This window comes from Cydia splendana, chromosome Z, assembly GCF_910591565.1.
Source record: "Cydia splendana chromosome Z, ilCydSple1.2, whole genome shotgun sequence".
In the NCBI taxonomy this organism is placed as follows: Eukaryota; Metazoa; Arthropoda; class Insecta; order Lepidoptera; family Tortricidae; genus Cydia; species Cydia splendana.
This window is the reverse complement of record NC_085987.1, coordinates 21,726,189-21,750,827: the sequence shown is the minus strand read 5'-3', so window position 1 is coordinate 21,750,827 and position 24,639 is coordinate 21,726,189. Positions and strand designations below refer to the sequence as shown.

Below are 24,639 nucleotides of genomic sequence, written 5' to 3'. Positions count from 1 at the left end.
GTTAAGTTTTTAAGCCACATTTTTGTCAAGCTCGAGTTCTGATGAAGGGATCCATGAGGAATCGAGGGAACTCCTCAAATCTTAAAGGCATACGTATAGATTTTTTTTGTATTTACATCAGAAAATCAAGCATTTTCATTAAAAACTGTCGAATTTGATGAAGTGGAACTGCTGATGATGAGCAGAACAGAACTCTTCAACGACGCATAGTTCACGATTGGCGATTTTTCCATTTCGTTATGTTTGTTAAGCAAATTAAGTTTTTAAGCCACATTTTTGTCAAGCTCGAGTTCTGATGATGGGATCCATTTAAGGAATCGAGGGAACTCCTCAAATATTAAAGGCATACGTATAGATTTTTTTTGTATTTTCATCATAAAATCAAGCATTTACATTAAAAACTGTGGCATTTGATGAAGTGGAACTGCTGATGATGACCAGAACAGAACCCGGACCCGGACATTGACCCGGACTCGGACCCGGACCTTGACCCGGACTCGGACCCGGTCCTTGACCCGGACTCGGACATGCAATCGGACCCGGATTGGACCCGGACCTTGACCCGGACTCGGACCCAGACTCGGACCCGGACTGGACCCGGACTCGGACCCAGACTCGGACCCAGACTCGGACCCGGACCTTGACCCGGACTCGGATCCAGACTCGGACCCGGACTGGACCCGGACTCGGACCTTGACTCGGACCCAGGCTCGGACCCAGACTCGGACCCGGACTCGGACCCGGACTCGGACCCGGACTGGACCCGGACTCGGACCCACACTCGGACCCGGACCTTGACCCGGAAAACCACTATGATACCTTAACTAAATAAACCACTATGATTACCTACCATAAAATGTAGGTATAAAGTATGATGATGCCAATCTTACTAGCCCCTCCCGCTCAAATCCACGTAAACCGCACCGCATGCGCCGTTAAGTGGGTTAGGTTAGGTTTGAACTGCGATCCTCACAGAACCGAACAAGGGTTAGGTTAGGTTAGAACTGCGAGCCTTACAGAAACGAAATGCTACTTGAAAAAGTGGGTTTGATTAGGTTCGAACTGCGATCCTCACAGAACCGAACTGCTATCAGAGAAGTGAGTTAGGTTAGGCTACATAGTGCACAATTTACAATAATCTTTCACCGGCCCCCATAGAAGTCGGTTTTTTTTTCTTCAAAATTATATAATATTAATTTTGGTTTCTTAAATATTAATACTTTTTGAGATATCGGGGAAATATAAAATAACTACTTTTTCCCCCCTTTTTTTGTTTATAACTTTTGATATTGTTTTTGTGCTAATACACGCTTCGAATACATTTTTCTAGACGTCATGACGAATCTAATGAGGTATCACATGTATTTAGGAGTAGTATCTCTATTTTTCACCGTTTTCAGGATCTCGAACAGACTATACAGCGCGCGAGCCGAGCGAGCGTGCCGCGGCAGCGGCCGGTGAAGCGCCAGAACCGACTTATTTTATAATAGTACACATTTTATTACCCTCTCGGATCATGAGAGGAGGCCTGTGCCTAGCAGTGGGGCGTGTATAGGCTGAATTATTATTATTATTATGTCTGTCTCTTACAAATTCTCGGGGTTACAAAATGTCTCTTCCATGGGGTCCCGGACATTTGGAAGGCGTGCGTGGTTTTTATGGAAAAATAACGTTATGAGCATTAAATAGTATACAAAGTGATCATTATACTGATTGCCTGTTATGCAAATACATTACTATGCAACTGAATTATTATTATTTCTGAAATTATGCAATTTGTTCTTATTCATTTTGTTTTTATACTAAATAATCATATCTGCATTTCAAAATTATGCAATTGGAATTATGCAAAATGAAAATTCGAAAATAGTTGTTATTAAAAACATTACACACCCCTAATTATTAAGTTTTTGGACGCCAATGACCGATATATCCGCACCGCAGGTTTAACGCCAAAGACTGATTAATCGGTCACAGACCACAGAGCAACATAGACTTACGTGCATATGCATAAAGTTCAATTTCAGTTTTGACACTTCGGTGACGTGGCGTCCGCGTGACAGCTTTTGTGTTTAACACGGCTCCGAAAAGGTTAAATTTAAATAGATCTTGGTGTAAGATTTTCTAAAACAATTACGTCTTTGCTATCTCAATGTGGTAAAATTGTGTATTACCTTTTCAGGCTCCGTGTGAAACTGGACGAAGGACGTTTATCTCAAAAAGATTTGCAATCAATAGGACTTACGCCCTGGACGTAGTACAAGTTAAACTCACACAATAACACATATTTAGTAAAAAGGACCCATTGCGGATTTTTTCTATACACTCTTCTTTTAGGGAATAGATTAAAATGTTGTTTACTTATAGTTCGTTTTTTTTTAGCATTAGAAATAAGGTAAACAATATTGATGAGTCTTTTAATTGAAAAACACATTTTAAAAATAAGTTACGGCAAATATGTAACAACTATGAATCCAATACGATATTTTATATTATTTTGCTTTCATAAGTAATAGTTATTGATTTTTAAAAAGCGTTTTTCAATTAAAAGACACGTCAAGATCGCTTACCTTCTTACATGTTCTTTCTAATGCTCAAAAAAACGAACTATATGTCATTGACAACTCATCCTTCAGAAGCGGCTCATCGTATTGACGATGAGATGTGTTATTGTGTGAGTTATAAATAATGAAAAGGTTATAAATGTAATTCTAGAATATTATAACCTTTTCTTATGATTTCTCCGCAGTCGGACAAAACCTATTCCTAGTTCTGTTAAAAACTTACTTACTGAACGGCCGGTAAGCCGGTAAGTAATTAAAAAATGGGAATAAAATTTCGTCAATTCTTTTTAATGTTTTATTTTACATAAAAATAAAAAATAAAATTTTACAACTTCCATAAATCATATGGTAATCCGTAACGTCGGTTTGACATTGTGGGACATACATGGTCCTAAAATATACCTGACTAACATAATATAAACTGACGATTCTACATAAATATAAAATACCGAATAAATACATATAATATAATTTAAATAATATAGGCAGGGGCACACTTATCCCACGTACGCAACGTTATGCAATGCATTATGACATCTGAACCCTGAAATTTGTACGCTTAGAAACATACTTGTCATACGCAACGCATGACAAGTATGTTTCTAAGCATACAAATTTCAGGGTTCAGATGTCATAATGCATTGCATACGTTGCGTACGTGGGATAAGTGTGTCCCTAGCTTTAAGAAGTCATGTTCACTGCAAGTAATAAACATATTGCACGAATAGCGGCACAGTATTTCAAAGCACAATAAATTGGATAAATTATAGCAAACACAATGCTAAGGGCGGGGCGGGCGTCGGAAGCTGCTTCGCTCAATGACTGTAGTGAGCGAAAGCTAGTCTAGCTCTAGAGCAGGACTTTCATTTGTAACAGTTTTTGACATTTGAATCAGTAATTGAAACTATATTTTTCAAACTAACAATATAAACTCATAATATGGAGGTGACACCTGTCACGTATCACCTCCATATTATTTATAATCTATAAACGTCAAATCTCGCAATATTATATTGAAATGACATCTGTCAGCGTACCCATCGAGTTTCAAAAATAATATAATTTCTTTTCTAATATTGTTTGGTCTAGTATAGTCAATTTAAGGCATAGTTAAGTAAAATAATGAGTTCCAACTTTACAAATATTTTAAATTTAAAAAGTATTGTAGGTGATGATGATGATGGGATTGATGGGTATAGTGTATAGTTGAATTTTTCTGGTGTGATTTTTGGGCTCAAATCTTAAACTGTTAAACAAAAGGCATTGTTTATTTTGTGCACCGCGGTGGATACCGTATTTCTCATTAGTGAGAAGGATCAAGCCCGTTTAAAAAGCAATTTTAGCTATCTACTTATATGGTTCAAATTTGTTACATACATTATTTTAAATAAGCTTTTTATATTTTCACCTGTCGTCTTACATTACCCAAACGTGTTATCTCCGAATCCTGTTACATGAATTTGAACCATATAAGTAGAAAGCTAATATAGCCTTTTAATTTTGGGCTTGTTCTTTCTCTCTTTGGTAGCTCCCACGGTGCATAAAAGAAACAATGCCTTTTGTTTAACAGATTAGGGTTTGAGGCGAAAAAATCATTTCTGAAAATTTCAACTATATGTACTTACGTACCATGTTCAAAGCCTCTTTTATAAAATAGATTCTTATCGTTTTGCCCCTAGACTATTCAATTGTGTTTGCTGCTAAATGCTAACGTAAAATTAATGTTCAAGCTGGTTTTGAAATCAAAAAGTAATACACTTACAACGATAATACTTATCTCAATGATATTACTTAATCACATAGTATTTTGTGCTGTCTTCGATATGGTTAAATAATATACTAAAATTGAGAAATAAACTTAACTAGTAAATTATTATTTACTACAACAATTACATGAACTATGTATTTATTTTAAAAGCACTAGAAAGTACGATTATGTTACTACTTACAAAGAGAATTAAGACTAGAGGAATATTGTCAAAGTAAATAATGTAGTCAGTACATTTACTGCCATCTTTCGACACAAATAATTAACAATTTTAGAACGCCAACGCTACCAATGCATTTAATGCCCTCAATCGTCCATTAGCACTATGGAATGCCAGACTTCTATGGCCCAGATGCTCGAGATTCCTCTTTAATACCTATAGAGGACACGCAGTCATATCATTTAGAAATACCAATAAATACATATTAAGTAAAGAAGGAACGACCCAAGGAGATCCACTGGCAATGCAAATGTACGCGATTGGAATATTACCACTAATAAAAACATGCAAAAACAAGAATAAATACATTCAGAACTGGTATGCGGATGACTCTGCATGCAAATGCAAATTTGATGAAATACTAAAATGGTTTAACCTGCTAATGAAAGAAGGACCCAGATATGGCTACTACCCTGAGCCAACAAAGAGCTATCTAATAGTCAGAGAAGATACATATTACATACTTACAGATATTGCCAAACAAAAATTCGATAAATTAGGAATAAAAAAACAACGATTTTTAGGAAGTTTTATTGGAGACATAAGCGATAAAACCGACTATATACGACAAAAAACAAAAAATTGGATTGATTGCATCCTTAGAATAACAAAAGCTTGTGAAAAATATCCTCAAGCTGTACATACCGCATTTACTAAATCACTACAATGTGAGTGGCAATACCTACAAAGAGTGGCTACTGGAACAGACGAAGACTACAATGACCTAAAGAACGCAATCAAGACTCATTTAACACCCTCCATACTAGGCAGAGAAATAACATCTATAGAACATGAACTCTTTGCTCTTCCAGCGAGGCTCGGAGGCCTTGCAATTAATGATCCCACAAAGCAAGCTAAAACCTCACATGCAATATCATTAAATGCCAACAAAATACTAATAGATGCAATTCGAACCGGCGATGAAATTAACATAGAAGACCATCAAAAACATGTATATGAAACTTTAAAAGAAGAAAGAAAAAAACGAGAAAATAATGAACAACATGAATTAGAATCAATCATGGATAAGCTAACAATAAAAACAAAGAATTGCATCCAAAGGGTAATTAACAAAAGATCATCACAGTGGCTAACAGTACTACCGACCAAAGCTGATGATACCGACCTAACAGCAACGCAGTTTCGTGACGGCCTTGCGATCAGATACGGGCATGAACCTTCTAGCCTGCCACTAACCTGCGATGGCTGTGGCGAAAATAACTTCAACCTAAACCATGCACTTAATTGCAAGAAGGGACCGCTCATAAAAAGAGGCCACGACCAACACAGAGACGATATCAAAAGTTGGGCTGAACCAGCATGGGGTTCGGCTACTACTGAGCCAATAATGCGAGCCGCAACCTTAGATCAACCAGGGCTAATAAGCGACTTACTACTGGAAAGTGTATGGGAGCCAGCGAGGAAGGCGTTCTTTGACGTTCGCATTGTAAATGCCGACGCCGCCTCGTATGGTCTACTCACATGGCCCACGATTGCCCAAATACACGCTCGCGAAAAACATCGCAAATACGACCTGGCTGCAGAAGATCTCAGAGCCTCATTCACTCCTCTTGTGGTCTCCTGTGATGGCGCTGTCGGAACGGAATATGAATCCTTCATAAAAAGAACATCCCTTAAGCTCCATGAAAAATGGTCCAAACCATACTCACAAATAATCAACTGGATCAAAGTCAAAATACAAATATCAATCATCAGAGCTGTCTCTCTAAGAATTAGAGGAACGAGAAGAAGGATAGAAAGATTTGGATCTGAAGACGGCTGTGGAATACCCATCCTTGAAGATTAGATTTCTCTTCTTTCTACCACACAACTGTATTGAAATAAGCTTAAAATTGTATTATTTAACGTAATAAATGTGTTTATCTTTGACTTTGATCCTTATTTTTTCACTGATATGTGTTAAATGTCAAAAAGTATCGCCATCTTCTCGAGAGTAGGCCAAAGGTATGGCGCCATCGCTCGAAAAGATGGCACCATACCTTTGGCCTATCGCCAAAAAAAAAAAACAGTCAAATGGCGTTCTAAGTGTTAATCATTTGTGTCGAAAGAAAACAACATTCCTCTAGTCTAAATTCTCTTTGCTACTTACTAGCGTTTGCTACAGATTTTCAGCAATGACGAGATAAAAACAAGTTTTACGTCAAACCAGCTTAGCCATGATGTTTTCAAGATCGTCCGAATCCCAGTGCAGTGATGCTCATGTTCCTACAAGCGCTACCGATACATCTGTCCACACATTCATTGTAGATATGAGATTTCAAATAAATATACAGTTATAGTGTCAAAATATAATAACAAAATTTACTTAATATCCTCTTTATCGTTGTTTTCTACAATGTGAAATATGATCTTGTACTTTTATTAAACGTGGGATATAAACTGTTTTTTTATTTGCCATGAATTACGAGTAGGTTAATAAATAAGTAGCTTCATGAAGATATATTATGACTCACCTAACAGCTGTTAATTATAAATGCAGTATCAACCAAAATACTCAGTTATGTGATTTTTGCAAACATCTATCCAATATTATAAATAAACATGTCCCTAGTAGAAAAGAATTCCTCGTAACACTCATGAGTTGATGTACGCGGATGTGTTATGTTACTTATTCGTATTTATATCTAACAATTCATTCAGTCGTATCACATATATAGTTATGAGTTATTAACTATACTGCTCCTCTTATGAAAAAGTACAATAAAAAAGCCGACCGAGTGTGTGTCGGACCACGAACAATGAAGGGTTCCGAGCATACCGATAGCCGACCTACTGGCAAAGAGCGTATTTTCCACGGCACTTGATGCCTTTCATTATTAAAGGGCAGGTTCTCATAGGTTACTCATAAAAAACGGTACATCCGATTTTTAGCATCATTCTTTGTTGACGTACGTAGGAGAGCTATAGAAAGATGCGCCTGTCATTCGGCTGCAGGGCACGTCCTAATCCTACAAAGCATTGTAGTAGCTCGCAATATACAACTACTCACATTTTAACCGAGTTGCTGAGTAAAATTGTGGATGGACAGACAGAACAAAATTATATTATAAGAGTTCCGTTATTGCCTTTTTGGCTATATAACTGAGTCAGAATAGTATGACTAATCTCAACGACTGACCAGAATGTACAGTTGCCATCATATTTATCAAAGCGATTAATATCTGGGTACAAGCTTATTACAATAAAATAATGATGGGCAGATATTGCTGTGCTTCGGACAGGGTGCTTAAACATATCCGCACATATCTTGATGGCGACTGTACTGGATAGGCAGGGATTGGTTTCTGTTCACCTTATTAAGTTTGCTCGTATAGCGAAAACTCATAGTATTAAAAGCAGTACGTATTCGTCATATAAATATCAATAGGCTAAATTAGTGACGACCACAGTTAAATTCTACTGTATTTATGCTCTCGGATGCATTCTGTAGAAAATGGTTTTCAATGGAGCATAATGATTAAACGATTAACAGTTGGTTTCTATACGGCCTAAGTACGAACGAAATTACAGAATGAAAACAAATATTTTTTCTGAGCCCATGTGCAAAAAATGTACAAAATTTATAACAATAATTTAAAACGCAAAATGTACAAAATTTATAACTATAATTTGCATTTGTTTTGGTTTGTTAAATTTTAGGACAAAAGAAATTCAGCTCTATTCCATGTGCAAATAAATTTACATTTGTTTGTACAATGAGCTTCAGAAGATGGGTGGTGGGAGTTTAGACGCCGCGGTTGGGCAGCGGCTTGACCTTGTAGATGCGCACGAGCCAGTGCTCGGTGGTGTAGGCCTCCTCCAGCACGTCGAGGTTGAAGTCCTTGTTGCCGATCTCGGCGCCGCGCACGCGATCGAACCCGGGCGGCCGCCCTGCCACACACACCATTATCAATGACACTCACTACTCAACCATTATACTAATTTTACTGGAGTTGGTCTGCATCCAATACTTTCAACGATATTTTCTAGAAAGAGAGGTGACAAAGTGTCTGTCAAATTGCAAGGACGTTTGTTATGAGTCTTGGTATAATGTTTTACAACGAAATGTAAACTATTAGGCACTAACGTTACATATCAATATCACCGATAAGTTATCAGTATGTTATGTATTTTACATGTTTCTTGTTCCATTTAATACCATTATTGTTACCATGAATATTAAGGTTTTCTTTAGTGATGTAGTTGACTTGTAATATGTTTAAATTTGTAAAATATGGCAGTCGATTCAATTTCTAGAGTAGTATTCTTCAATACTAGTACTAAAATAGTAAGGGCTACCACAAAATACCTTGGTAGAGGTTCGAAATAGGAGAGCAATAAAAAAGACTCGCAGGAGCCCACTAAGGGCATGTTTCTGTAGGAGATTATTTGCAGACGAGCAACTAAACACAAGTGTCGAGACATGCGTCGCTTAATGACATAGTCCGTCGGTCTCTTGCCACCATCAATGTGCCTGCTCTTCTTGAGCCGACTGGCATTATCAGAGATGATGGCAAGAGGCCCGATGGAGTGTCCTTAGTTCCTTGGAGCTTGGGACGGATGTTGGTGTGGGATGCTACCTGCGTAGACACACTGGCACCGTCCCACCTCCAACGGACTACTGTAAAAGCGGGCGGAGCGGCGGAAAGCGCCGAAATTCTAAAACGTAACAAATATAAGAGCCTCGGTGGAGAGTACCATTTTGTACCATTTGGTGTTGAAACTCTAGGTCCATGGGGTCCCAGCGCGCATAAGTTGTTCGCAGAAATCGCGAAGCGTCTGGTTGACGTAACTGGTGACCGAAGAGCTGGCGGCTACCTCGCACAACGTATCAGCATTGCGATACAGCGAGGAAATGCCGCCAGCATCCTTGGTACAATGCCTCAAGGGCCTATTTTAGATTTAAGCTAGTTATTAATTTCGTTTAGTAGTACCACTGTATATATATTCTATGTAAATAAAAAAGAAAAACTTAACACAAGTGTAACTTGCTACGGTTTTATAATGAATGGTGAGAGACTTACCGCCCTCAGTGTAGACGAGGCCGAACTTGTAGTAGCTCATCTTGTACATGAGGCAGTTGAGCAGCGTGTGCGAGCCGTCGGCGTCGACGCGGAACTCGCCCGCGCTCGTGTAGTAGTCGGCCTCGCGGATGTGCGCGCCGCGGTCCGTGCTGCCGCCGATGCGCACCATCCACAGGAACTTGTTGATATCTGCCCAAGTCGATCACATGCTTAACTGCGTCTGAATGCCTCTTAACAACCTACATGCTTGTTGCTGCTCATTATACATATTTATGATCAACTTCTTGATTCCAATAAATTACAAATGTAGGTATTATGGTCGAGGAAATATTATTTGCACCGATAAATGTAATCGCTAATGGCTCTTTTGCAATAGGGTAATAAAACAAGTAGCAGCCGAAGTATAATTGAGCTAAACAATCTTGATCCCAGTTCTCTACATTTTAAATTTTAAGTTTTCTTAGTAATCATTCCTACTTTTCAATTCGTAGTCTACTCGTATTATTAAACTTATAAAAAAAATATTTATATATAAAACATTAATTTCAAAGTTTGATTTATGTGGAAAAAAAGGTTCATTTACCTAATATTTAATGTGTCGATATTATCCTAAAACACAAAGTATCATAACTAGTTATTCCCACTATATGGATGGGACGTGCGGCAAAGCATTTCACACCTCTTTTGTGTCTTTTGTCTTTTGTTACGTATTCGAAAGTTTTATGACCAATCGGTACAAATTATATTTCGTCAACTAAAACAGTAAATGCCTTTGCTGAATACAATGGTTTAGTTACATTGTTTTACAAAATATTCTAAAAAAACAGGACTAAAATCATATAAAGAAAGAGGATCATACCATGTCGTAACTTAAATGCTTGCGTCTTTCTTAAACTTCGTAGTAGCAAATAATTTAGACTCCATATTAAGGCTTTTTAAATTGATCTGAACTGAACAGAGCAGTCTTCCGCAACCTATAGTTCGTTTTTTATAGCATTAGAAATAACTTGAAAGAAGGTAAGCGATTTTGACATGTCTTTTAATTGAAAAAGCTTTTTAAAAATCAAAAACTATTACTTATGAAAGCAGAAGAATATAAATGATCGTATTAGATTCATAATTGTTACATATTCGCCGTAACTTATTTCTAAAATGTGTTTTTCAATTAAAAGACACATCAAGATTGTTTACCTTATTTCTAATGCTAAAAAAAACGAACTTTAAGAGGATTTTTCGCCTGTCTATTCTGTGGCCAGATCTCATGGGAACCCAGCGTTAGGGCTCAATGAAACTCGCATGCGACTTCTCGCACCATCTAAATGAGCCCTTAGAGCACTATTGAATAGTGGCCATTATACGTACCATCAGAAGAGTATCCGACGAGGCCGCCGAATATGACGAGCACGTAGTCGACGTCGAGCTCGCGCATGATCTCGTAGGCGCGCTCCTCGCCCGACGCCATGGCCTGCCCCACGCGCGAGATGTGCGTGTTGTTCCACGTGTTGTTGTCCACTATCACCGTCCGGTTCGCCATCGCTGTTATCTGGTACCCGTAGTCCCACCACGACATCACTTTAGCGTCCTGCCAATAATTATCCCTTATTGAAATCGAGGACATGTGTGAGCTTCACTTTTTGGTCATTTTGAATGTTTGCAGGTAACATTCAAAATCCATAAAGTACTAATTAAATTTGAATGAATGTTAAATATATATTTCGTACATAACAAGCTTAAAACAACATGTCTGACATTTATTAGTTTAAAGTTTTAAACATATAGAAGTGAATGAAAGTACTCCACACAAGAATACAAAAATCTTTTAGCAAAGAAATAAATTCCACCGATCAGTTAAGAGGAGTGTTGTTGTTAGTACGAGTATGAATATAAGAATAGTAATAGAACACACAACGTCAACATGTTGTGCTAGAGTACCACCTCGGGCGCGTCCACCCACGTGCAGTGGAGCACGGCCGACCGCGGCGTGTGTGTGACAGTACCTCGGGCGTGTTCATCTTGAGCCAAGTGTAGGCTTCGCGGAAGTCGTCGAAGATGATGCGGGCGCCGTCGTGCGCGCGCGCAGACAGCACGATGGACGGCGACGAGTACGCCTCCGACGTGACCCACGTGCAGTGGAACACGTACGACACCAGCAGGCAGCCCAGCACGCACACGAACAGCGCGCCCACCTGCACGACACAACAAACGTAACATGCGTCAACAACTTAACACGCATACCTTATACAGTCGAGGACATAAATATGTATACATTTTTTCACCTTATTTCAATGGGTTAAGGTGAAGAAATGTATACATATTTATGTCCTCGACTGTACCTATATTATCAATGTCTGGTCTGATCAGAAAGAACATTTTATATGTATAACGACAATCAGTCTTTAATAATAAATAACTTACACGTATCAAATTAATTAAGATTGATAAATAAATAAATATTTGAAGGGTACACGGATTGAACATGTCTAGTCACTGTGCGCGCACTTTTTGTAAGGGGCGTTTTTACTCGCGGTGCACGCGCGCATTAATTTCCGCATTTGCAAGTTTCTGGAGTACAATAGATAGCAGGTTAATAAGAAGCATTTGGATCTTACTTCACGGGAAGTAGAATCAATTGGCCTGATGACAGTAACAAAGAATCATGGAAATAATGGTTTCAAAGAAACATATACGTAAATACGATTCAAAAAAATGGCCCAATCTCAGTATAAACATTAGGATTACTAATATATTCAATAAAATAAAACTGCAAAATTCTCTAATCGGCCATTTTGACTGAAACGCGAATCAGAAGCGAGCTAAGAATTGACGTCATCAATGTATGACATATTTCTTAGAGCAACATAGACAACCTCATTGACTGTAATCCATTACGTCCTCACCAAAGAGTTTGGAAGTTCAAAAAAAATATTATTTCGCCACTAAACATTTATTACGTCCAAAAAATATTATTACACGATATAAAGATATATATAATACGATAATACGATATTTCACAAAAAAACTTTTTGGCTGAATGGAACTATCATTGCCATGTTGGCTGTCGTAACTAGAAAAAATTAAAAAGTAAACCCGGGGCTCGGTGATTTTCACTCAAAATTTACATGTATCTAAATAATTCATCTTAAATTGCAACCGTGTGAGAGTCTATAAAATGACTTATTGTGAACAATTTTTGTAATGTATTTATCACCCCTAATCGTAATATATGGTGCTGAATTAACAATATCATTCGGATTCAAGGGAAATTCGTAACTGTAAGTATGTAAACAATGTCTACCACCATAATTTATGACGTCACAAATGGAGTGTGAGGCGTTTTCGCGCGAGGTTTAAACTAGCTATAATAAAATGCAATTATTTATGTTAAATCTTATGAGTATAGCTGAAATATTGTGTTTTTCGGAACCAATACAAGTGTACCGACAATATTAAAAGGGATTTCAAAATTGGTCATCAGGCCAATTGAAATCTTCCAATAAAAATCAGGCATGAAGCTAATTAAAGAGACGTCTTACTCACCTCGGAACGGAACACCAGATTATTTTCGTGCTTCTTTTTCTTGTCGTGCTTTTCAACTTTGGGCTCTATGTCCTTGACGTGCAGGCTGAGCAGGCTGGAGGCAGCTACGCCCGACACGATGCACATCACCGGCGCCAGCACCAGCATCAGGCGGACCATCACGCCCTGCGACACTCGACACATTAAGCTCATATTCAAAACCTACACTCAAGTAACGTAAACCACTTTAAGTCAGAGAGCAAAGTGTAAAGGAATCATTGCGCGGAGTCAACGGAATGATGTCACTCGACGTCGCCTTCCACGCGCTCAAGCTTCTCCATCATCATTTTAAAAATAAACAAGTAATGTTCACCAAGTGACATGGTTATATTAATGAAGTATAAACTACAATTTACTATAAATAACTTACAGCAAAATAGATACTGAGAACTCCATAGAGGATGATGAAGATGTTGGCGTCGGTGAGCTTGGCGAAGCAGAAGTAAAGGCCGGCGGGGAACAGGAACACCAGCACTTGCAGGTCGAAGTAGAAGGAGGACCACGACGTCGGCTGGTGCTCCGACACCGACGCTGCGAACAAACCGCTATATAGCCAGCCGAAGCGCTAACTAGGTACATTACTTAGGTACGTCACAGAACATTCTCACATCTTCCGAACGGGCGGGCAACGCCAAGTTTACTCTCACAGTAGTAATCAACTACATAAACAATAGTGGAAAAAATTAAACTCCATAGAGTTCAGAATCAGAGATGTTCTAAAATCATTGACTGCCGACTTCTCGCTCTCGCAATCTAAAGCGAACATCAAAATCGTTTACTGCCTCTTGTACGAGTATTCTATTGATATCGATAGAGATACCTTACAAAATCTAGGAGAAAAACGATTATTCGCATTAAAATTTTCACGGTAGGGCACGGTACCCTAAAGACGAATGCAGATTGCCTACTTGTGCGGAAGGTTCCATGTCTTACATATTTGTAAATTAAGAATTACTTACCGATAATTGGAATATGATTCTTGGCATAAGAAGGATCCAGTAACGAGTAGAATCTGCCAGTCCAGGGCGAGATTTTACCTATAGCAAAAATCAATACACGTATATTCAACATTCAGAAGGAAATAAAGAAATCAGTTATAAATTGCAATAACAATTAAATGCACTGATATTGAAACTGACTTCATGAGCAGCTTGTTTCTCATTTGATGATAATTCTAAAGGATGGTGTACTCTTTGTCTTGTTTTGCCGTTGATTAACCATTAAACCAGTTGCTCTATTAATACTTCAGAGACTGCTCCACTTACGACAAAATTTTAATTTCCCTTGGCAAGATGTTTGGCATCCTCTGTTGCCAGATGATACCTAGTTGAGACAGTAAAGTTACCGGTGATGGTGAGCGCGACGACGGCGGTGCCCAGCGTTGCCAGCAGCGTGGTGAGCAACGCCTTGAAGAGCAGCTCGAAGTTGGCCGGCGACAGGCGTGCGCGCAGGTACTGCGCGAACGCGTACAGCTGGCACAGGCCGAACGTGCCCAGCGCCTGCACACACAACAATCGTTATGCTGTGATTACGGCTAACATACGTTTATATGTGTTGTGGTACTTGTGGTCGTGGTTTCAACAACAATACATTTCCTGTCGAAAAGAAAGATGCGAAATTAACGAAGACAGCTAATTCCATATACATTTATTATTATGTATATGGAATTAGTTGTCTATAAGGTATGTACAGTAGCGGAAAAAAATCTATCATATTTGTGTTTTTATTAAATATTTCTATATGTGATCGACTAAACCTACCTTAACTAGTATCACATGAAAGCTCTTTAAATGGAGAGTATAATCATATATAACATTCATATGATATCATAAAAGACACTCGTTTTGCACAAATTTATTTAAAAGTACCTAAAATAACTAAAACGCAAAGTATAGGTAAAAGTGGTTTATTAACAAAAAAAACAACAAAAATAACAGATTCTTGACTGAAAATCAAAATATATGATTATTATTATTATATTAATTATAGTACTTGGTACTGAAACCCTTTGCATCAAGAACAGCTTGGCATCTTCGGGGCAGTGATGCAATCAGCTTTGCGAGGAAAGAATTTGGAATGCGTTCCCATTCTTCCTTTAATTGCTCAAATCTTTCATTGATATTTCTTGTTTTTCTTGCACTCACACGACGTCCTAGCTCCTTCCATAGATTTTCTATCGGATTCAAGTCCGGACTTTGACTGGCCCATTCCAAATTCCTCACTCTACGTTTTTTGAACCACTGCTTAAGGGGCCGGTATATGACGTTTTCGATTTAGACCTCACTTTGTAACCATAATTTGTTCAATAAATGTTTGATAATTGCATTAAATTACACGTAAATTTATTCACGAAGAAACCGTGTACCGACTCTTTATGCCATTATATTTTTAATTTGCTGTTATTCTCTACAAATCGATACTAAAAGTATCAAAAAATCAAAATATGGAGTTCCGTTTGAGACAGAAGCAAAACAATTTTGTCTTTGACAGTAATTGAATTATTGTATGATTTTGGAAGCTAGATAATTCAGCTACCAATTTATTATCGATTTATATTTTTACTCACAAAGACAACACAGAAATTCAATCTCAAATGTAAACTTTCGAACAATTTCCATACATTGACGACATCACTCAAAATTCTTCTTCAAGTCAGATGCCCGTTGGGGCTACACCGGAGCACACGTGTACTTCTTCAAATGAAAATGACAGCTTGATTTTCTTGCTTTTGACAATTATATTGACATTAAATCATATACGCACACGAGAAAGTAGATAACATGTATTTCAAAAAATAGGGTACATAAATATCAGCTCGCGTCTCATTTAAATTTCATTTGCTGTTATTTACGGGTCATTATTGTTGAAAACCGCAGTAAACTATCTTAAAATAATACGATTACAGTCGAATTTAAGTATTATCTTCCTTCAAAACTCGCTTAAAATGAAAAAAGTTTAAAGACTCATCTTTACTGATTGGGATCAATTTTTATTATGCTGGTATCATTTTGCGTCATTTTAAAAACGTATTTGACTTCTGTATGTCAATGAATTTTGATGACAACTGTAATCTTGTATTATATTATAGAACTTTTATATTAAAATATTGCCTATTAACAGGAAGAGTTATGTAATTCATATAAGTAATACCTGAAAGTCTTGTAACTAGATCTGTAATACCATGGATTGCGACGAATAAGTTATTATGATTATGCCGTTCGTTCCGTCTATATGTATAATGCGTGTACGTGCTGTTCTCTGAAAATCTTCAAGAAAAAATAAAGGCTAGACCAGCACTAAGTACTAGCAAGTTTTTGCGGCTTTGGAGACCGAGATGAAGCTTACAGGCCAATAGCGTTGTGGCCTGGTTATTGTTATGTATACCTATGTATCGAATGTTTTATAAATTTACTATAAAAAGCAATGTTTTATTTCGATTAGGTCTACATTTTGTGCATATTGCATATCTGAAGTATTTTCGTACTAAACTTGAAACTTTCGTTGAAACTAAATAAAATAATTATTCCAAATGTACAGTCACCTGCAATTTATGTTACACATCGAAGGCCGCAAAAATATCTGACACGATCTTATTTGTAGAACCATAAGAGCATGTCACATATTTTTGCGACCTTCGAAGAGTAGGTACCGTCATTACTCATTATCATCAACTTTGCCCGCTTTTTTTTTTAAACACGAATTTCTCAAAAAAAATCACATCATATGACTTTTTTTTGCTCAGCACGTCCATTGTGATCAAACGCATCAGTTTATGTGAAGAAAACATTTTTTATCGTGTTTTTACCCATTTTTTTGCGTTTTAGAGGGCGGGCAAATAAAAAAATATCCGGGGTTTTCGCCAACATTGCCCACGTCAATTTGGTATTCAAATACAGCTCGTATATATGATGATGATGTCTAAGGATCACTTAAAGGTTTTGGGCAATCCTACCATTCCCTGTTAATAACTTAGCGATAAGTGTAAAAACGTTTAAATAAATTTGCTGGGCAATGTTGCCTACCCGTTTTTGCCCATTTCCAAATAAGGATCATTTCCAAATTAGATGAAAGTGACAACCCTAATCCGTTTTTGGTGGTGGGCAATGTTGGTATGGATGCCAAATTACCGGATTACTTTGCCCACCGCTAAAACTTTTGTGTATTTAGGCCTTATTAGTTTAAATCTCAATAGACATAATCTATGCTTCATGTGTTATAACTGAAACCCGGAAATATTTGTGAAAGGGTTCTCAATTTTTTCTACTTGCATTCATTATTTATCAATTTTTTGCCCGCCGAAATATACCCTATATTAGACAACTCGCTCAAACTCAAAATTCCCAAGTCAAGTTATGCACAAGTTTGGCATATACTTTGTCAGAAATATAACCAATTTTCTACTAAAAACAGCAGGGTGGCCATAACTATTATCAATTTTTCTTCATTAACGAATTTGTTTAAAATTGTCGTTTTGGGCAAAGTTTCCCTGGAGGCAAAGTTGGCGCTAATGACGTAACATATTATTGCAGGTGACTGTACATAAATGTTTCGGTGATTTTGAGATTATTTTCCAGGTTAGTTTACTAACAATCAAGTTATGCAGATACCGATTTCGTGAACGTATAAGTAGTAAGGTACCGCTATTGTTTAGCGATACCGATTAATTTTGAAGGTAAAACTATACCGATTGAAATATAAAGATATTAAAATTACAGCAGGGACAATCATTTTTTATAGGTGTACCTAAACCATCATTGGCCGAGCGTTAGCAAAGGTCTCCGTTTCAGATTGGGCAAAAATGCTTTTGTATGTTCTCCTTTGCAGATCACATTTCTCAACTGATTCTCGTGAAAATTTGTAAGCAGGTTCGATAGAACTATTCTGTTTCGCTTTATCCGCCAAAATGGAATTGCCACCCACTGAAACTTTATTTATTTAAATTCCTATTGAATGGATTTTGCACCTTATGAAAAACCGTATAGAGTAGTAAATAACATTTTACATCTGACTTAATGACATCTTGTTTTATTCGCTTTAATTGTACAAAACGCGTATCTCGACAAAGCAATAGTAGGTAGTAAAACAGTCAACAATCAAATGAATTAAATAGGTACGTCACGTGTGACATGAACAGACAAGGAAAGCAAGATTAAATGCATTGTTTCTCTTTCATCTTTAAATGGAATGCTTTTACCCTCAAAGGAGGCTAGTGGTCAATACTAAACTAAAAGTCCAATCTTAAAAAAACATGATGGGTCACTGACCTGTCCCAGTAAAGTGAGGTAGTGTGCGTGAAGTGCGCTTGTGTGTGAAATGGGGTAAATTGACAGAATCTGATATTTTACCCACCGCTACCGTCGCCTTAACAAGATTCGATGAATGTTTCGGGTCATTATCTTGTTGAAATATAAACGCCCTGCCGAAATTTTGGCGTGCCCAGGGAAGAAAAACATCTTGTAATATTACTTCATATACTTCCTTTGTCATAATCCCGTTTATTCGATGTAACGGGCCAACGCCACTTGCACTGAAACATCCCCATACCATAAGGGAGCCCCCGCCGTGCTTGACTGTTAGGGAGCTGGTACTTGGGGTCATAGCGAGCATTGTCGGGGCGTCGTACGTACGTAATTCCATCTGTTCCAAACAGTAAAAACTTGGATTCGTCGCTCCAAATTACCTTTTCCCACATTTCGGCAGTCCATGAAAGATGTTCTTTCGCATATTTTTTTCTAGCTGTCCGATTCTTCTTGGAAATAAGTGGTTTCTTAGCAGGGCGACGAGCACGAAGTACACCATCAATCAGACGATTTCTTATAGTACGTACGGTCACAGAAACTGAATCTCCAGCCGATATTTCTCGCATAATGTCGCTCGCCGTGAATCGTGGATTGTCTCTGGCTAATCTCAAAATGTTGCGGTCAACCAAATGTGATGTGCAGCGTGGGCGACCAGGTTTGTTGGGCTTTTTTACACATCCGTGAAGCTTTTCGCGTTTTAAAACCTTCGATATAGTCGACTGATGAAGTTAAAATTGCTTAACCAGCGTCGATTGCGTTAAGCCATTTTTGTACCCCATTACAATTGCTTCTTTTATAGCTACTGATAAGTTTTTATTTCCACGAGGTCTCCCCATGACGGAACTGATAATTCTTACAAATATTGTTACGAATTAACACGATATTCTGTTTTTTATCGACTTATATACTACAAGTGACGGACGTCATGTTCCAGAAATACGAATTCAAATAGATTTTTGAAATATGTACCGGCCTGTTAGCATATATTGGGCTTAGAATAAATCAATACAACCTTTTTTGATTAGTTATCAACAAATTCAGTCCCTGGTTTCATCTATTTTGATATATTTTACAGAAAAATCACAATATGATAGATTTTTTTCCGCTACTGTACGTATTGACAAGTTCATTATTTTATATTTTAGCTCATGAATATTATCGAAACACGGAAAGTAGAAAATTCGCCTAATTAAATTACCTATTCGTACGTGTATTGACAACGTTTTACAGTACATATGGCCCTTTAAATTTTCGACATAGGCACGGAAAGTGCTTATTCCCGCACTAGTGCGGGAAAGTAGCTTGGAAAATTATATTGCAAGAACTTAAAATACCCATTACAGTAATACCTGAACTTTTATTTGCTTTCATATTGAAAGTAATTAATTTTACACAAATCTTAAGCCTAGCTAGCCATTGAAGCTAGTATAGGTAGGCTACGTTTTAACCGGCGCACAGCCAGAACCGTCTCGTTCAAGACATACGTTACCAGCATATGCTCCGAGCTCTGCACGGGCTGGAAGCCGACGAAGGAGATCTGCATGGAGAGGATGGTGCCGACGCAGTAGAGGGCGCTGTAGGCCACGTACACGCGCGCCGAGAACCGGCCCAGCGCCATCAGCGCCAGCACGTGCAGCGGGATCAGGTTGATCAGGAACACGTAGCCGCCCCAAGACGATACCTGCATCAAGTAACAAAGTCTAACTGCCGCTAAAAAGGGTATTTGCAAAGCGCACGCCGATTGATCGTCCGTAGTTACACGTAGTAGTCATGGAGTAGACAAGCCAGGGCTCTTTTGTTTCATCCGAGTTCAAACACAAATGAAGTGAATGAAGACAATTTTATCCACAATCATTAAGATTTCGTAAAAATAACAGCATCGGAAACAGCGGATGTTTGAGTTATGAGACTGGATTGGGTTAACCATGGTAAAAAAGACTTTTTACATTTTTGTTATAACCCCTTTCCATGCATTCAAGTCCATTGTACATACAGTCGGCGAGATAATTAGAGATTCGCAACAGTGTTTGAAACAATAGGATTGCTCAATGCACACAGTATGAAACTCTTTGCTTGCTGCAAGTTTCACTTGGCGTTCTACCAATAAATCTGATACGTTATCAAAAAGCTCATCAAAATGCATATATTTATTATACTAGCAATCCGACCTTCCTCATAAATCACTCTATCCATAGGTGAAAACCGCATGAAAATCCGTTCAGTAGTTTTTAGGGTTCCGTACCCAAAGGGTAAAACGGGACCCTATTACTAAGACTTCGCTGTCCGTCCGTCCGTCCGTCCGTCCGTCCGTCCGTCCGTCCGTCCGTCCGTCCGTCTGTCACCAGGCTGTATCTCACGAACCGTGATAGCTAGACAGTTGAAATTTTCACAGATGATGTATTTCTGTTGCCGCTATAACAACAAATACTAAAAACAGAATAAAATAAAGATTTAAATGGGGCTCCCATACAACAAACGTGATTTTTGACCAAAGTTAAGCAACGTCGGGAGTGGTCAGTATTTGGATGGGTGACCGTTTTTTTTTTGCTTTTTTTTTGTTTTTTTTTTTGCATTATGGTACGGAACCCTTCGTGCGCGAGTCCGACTCGCACTTGCCCGGTTTTTGAGTTTATCGCGAACATACAAACACACAAACAGACAGACGAGGCGGGTGACTTTGTTTTATAAGGTGTAGTGATAACGACAAAGCGACAAACTTCACACCATTCAAAGTTTTGTAATATTAAGATAAGGTTGAATTTTGCCTGGCATTGTATTTCTTCCTTAAGGTTGGTTTTTGGTACCGCACTGACCGTCGGTGGGGAGCGATCCGCATCGACCAATATGTATGAGTCAGCGGTCGGCGCGGATGGTAGTCCCCGTCAGCTTTACTCTGAAACGCTCCCTTAACTTAATACACATTGGTTGATATGAATCGCTCCGTATCGGACGGTCAGTGTGACACTAAAACAAGCCTAAGTGTGGCCGTAGCAGAATGCCTGCGTTTAATAACTTGTATGAGAGTATGTGCGACGGCAATATGATAATAGCTTGTGCTGAAATATTGTCTTCATCAGTTTGTGCCATTCATAAGTGCCAAGTTCATGATTACAATATAACTCGAGAATCAACAATTTTAATAAATATTTTGATCTGTGTTATTTTAAGTAGAAACACTACTATGTAAATTATAAACTGAAACACATGTCATATAGGAAAGACAAAGTGACCAAGGTTTCCAGTTCCCTGCGCTGGATTTAAACCAGCATCTTTGTAGTCAAAGCAGAATAGGCAGATATGATCATGACGTTTTTTAGCAGATAAAATGTTGCACTGCATATTGATAAACTCGCTTTTGCCATTTATGATAAGTAACACAACCCATTTGAAAAAAATAATATTGCTGTCCTGTTAGATTCTTTGAAATCAGCCCATAGTTAAGCTAAATACTAAAGTGAAAATAAGCTAATACACACAGGTTTAGAACTGGTCATTTTGATAGTTATGTGTAAACAGGGATTCATTATTGGTTTACTCCTTAGAGGATATAACCAACGGAGACGCCATGTCTAAAATTTTCGGTACAAAATAGTCTGCCGTTTTTTGCGGGGGAGGGGCACATCAAATGTATAGGTACGTCATGTCAGATAAACGTCAGTCCATACATATGGTTGACAAGTTGTTGACCATTGGCCGCCTATTTTCGACAGAGGGGAACGCCTGTTAATGGCGGCTCCATTGTTAATTACTCCGAGGTTTACTCAATACAATATTATGGCAAGGTTAATTTTTATAAATATTTTGTATGAAAATGCAAAAACTGAAAAATACACAAATGCACTAATCAGGGTGAAGGTTTCATCTTTATGATATATGATTGGCATTTAAGGCTAATGCTAAACAAGCAAAAGTCTTTATTATACTGACCAATCAGGAATTACTGTATTCTACTGTCTGTTAGACTAAAATGTAGTCTGATTATACATTGATTAAAAATATTCAATAAATTTGCAGAGCAATGCATATCTGATGTCTTAAAGAAACAGGTTACCAGATTAGATTATTAAGAAGAAATTTGGTCTAAGAAAATATCTTTAAACTTACCATGTAAAAGTATGCTAATGCAGTCATTGTAGCCCACAGCAAAGTTCCTGTGTTGACGGCTTTGATCCAGAAGTAGTAAGTAAGTAACATGCAGAATATAGCTATGCCTTCATTGTCGTAACTTCCAGCCACAGAGCGGCTTATGTAGCCCGGCACAATGGCAATCATGGCTGCAGCCACCAACCCCGCACCTTCATCCTGTCAGCATTGACAAACAATGCATATTATATTTTTGTATTCTACATAGTGAAATTTTCATCATCAAAAATAACAGCTATAAAGTACCTTTAGTTCTTTAGTCAAAAGGTATGTGACAATGGTTGTGAGGGAAGAGAAAAATGGTGCAAGGAACACACACACATTGCGAATATCAATGGTGATGTTCATATACTGCATAATGTTGTAGAGTGTTGTGGACGTGACCATCAAACCAGGGTAGATGGTGCCTGTGGACAATATCAAATAATGTACTATGTCATGGATGTAAAATTATTTATTTTTTTATAATGTGAATAGTGTATTAAAATTATTTTAAACGGCTCAATCGTCTTCTTAAAATTGGATTGAATCATGTAGAGCTATTTCAACTAAAGAATACCCGTTTCAAGTAATTTTAATATATTTGAGTCTCACAGGAGTTTTATAGTTAAAATGTGAGTATTAAATGAAATAGTTCTCAAATACATATCAAGGTTTCTTACCACCAATGATCCGGCCTAAGGGATACCATGCCCTGTCATCAAACCAGTTGTGAAACTTATAAAAACCTTCCTCGGTGAGATACCTGGTAGTTCTGTAGTTGAAGTAAGGATCAAACTCGTGTATAACACTCTCAAACCGTAGAACAGAGAACAGACGTGTGGCAAATGCTGAAAGCAAAAATAACTACATTACACAAACAATTAATGCGGGCCTCTCAACTGCATCTCCTAACAACTGTCAATAATCATTTACAACACATCACAAGAGAGTAAGACACTGACCAATTTATCATGTTACAAATACAGTATTAATAGACAAGTAGGTTTATATAGTTAATGCGGTATTTGCTGGGACTTTACTGACACTCATCTTACCTCACAAAGCGGCTTCTATATTACTGTTTTGACTACGAAAACTTTGTATGAAAGTTCTAATTCATAAGTATAATAAATAGATTTAAGGTTGACTATAGTGGGATAATATTAACAAAATAAAGAAGAAAATATAAATGCTTACATAAAATCGCTGCCATTGACAAAACAGCCAGTTTTATAAAAGTGAGTTGCTTATCAGACGAAAGGTGAGGCAGTTTAGCCTTAGATTGCGTCTCGGCAGTCATCTTTGTAGTGTTTTGGTCGTGGAGTTCTTTATATTTTATTTTACATAAGTGGTACAATTAACAGTGAACAAACGAATTTTTCGCCGGCAACCTAACACACTGTCTTTTCTGCAGACACCGACGCAAGCAAATTGACAGATCCCAGGCGGCGTGGCAAGCTTTGTTGCCAGATCTTAATAATAAATCTAAAGCTCTGACGTGTACTAACATCCCGGCTCGATATCGGGTCGCATTTTATAGCCTTAACACACTACCGCACCGCACCAAGGTCATTGTGGGACGCACCCATAAGTAAGAAGGAGAAAGCGATATCTCTTTCTCCCTCTTACTTATGGGTGCGTCCCACAATGACTTTGGTCCGGTGCGGTAGTGTGTTACGGCTATTATATATGCTTTAATAGGCGTTTACATTCGCGGCTCGTGGCTCGGCTCGCGGTTCGTCTCGTGGCTCGCCCCGAGCGCGTAAGCACGTCGAGCTAATGATTACACTCTCGCCTCGTGGCAGGGGTGCGAAACTCCTGACTTCGGCCAAACTCGGCTCCGCTCGGCTCAGCATTGCTCCGAGCAATTATTAGGGTTGGCACCACTTGACTTCCTTTGGCGCACCTTAAATAGCCGAAGGGGATAGTGCCATATATTAGAAAGGGATAGTATGATTCGACCCTGAACCGCTGTCAAACTTCGGTTTTGTAGGAAGTTTCCTTTCTGTACGGTAGTACTATTATTTATTCTGTGCTCGTGGCTCGTCTCGTGTCTCGTAAG

At 38.1% G+C, this 24,639-nt stretch overlaps 2 protein-coding genes across 2 annotated transcripts in view; one reads left to right on the top strand and one right to left on the bottom strand.

Annotated features, from left to right (window-relative positions):
• The window catches only part of LOC134804785 (exonuclease 3'-5' domain-containing protein 2), a 28,130-nt gene extending 25,280 nt beyond the window's left edge, over positions 1-2,850 (top strand). The window contains exon 10 of the mRNA XM_063778025.1: positions 2,183-2,850. Within this exon, the coding sequence (XP_063634095.1) occupies positions 2,183-2,258 (76 nt within the window). The 3' untranslated portion in view covers positions 2,259-2,850. The remainder of the gene's footprint in view (positions 1-2,182) is intronic.
• A 3,696-nt stretch (positions 2,851-6,546) lies between these two features.
• On the bottom strand, positions 6,547-24,079 carry LOC134804768 (dolichyl-diphosphooligosaccharide--protein glycosyltransferase subunit STT3A). Its single transcript, XM_063777990.1, has 13 exons — positions 23,775-24,079; positions 23,258-23,425; positions 22,842-23,002; positions 22,557-22,754; positions 19,942-20,133; positions 14,498-14,651; positions 14,112-14,189; positions 13,523-13,683; positions 13,114-13,278; positions 11,574-11,762; positions 10,939-11,158; positions 9,577-9,765; positions 6,547-8,443 (listed from the first exon to the last, which is right to left on the bottom strand). Exons 1-13 carry the CDS (start codon positions 23,875-23,877, stop codon positions 8,298-8,300), a joined length of 2,124 nt encoding a protein of 707 aa, XP_063634060.1. The 5' UTR covers positions 23,878-24,079; the 3' UTR covers positions 6,547-8,297.
• Between the last annotated feature and the right edge of the window lie 560 nt (positions 24,080-24,639).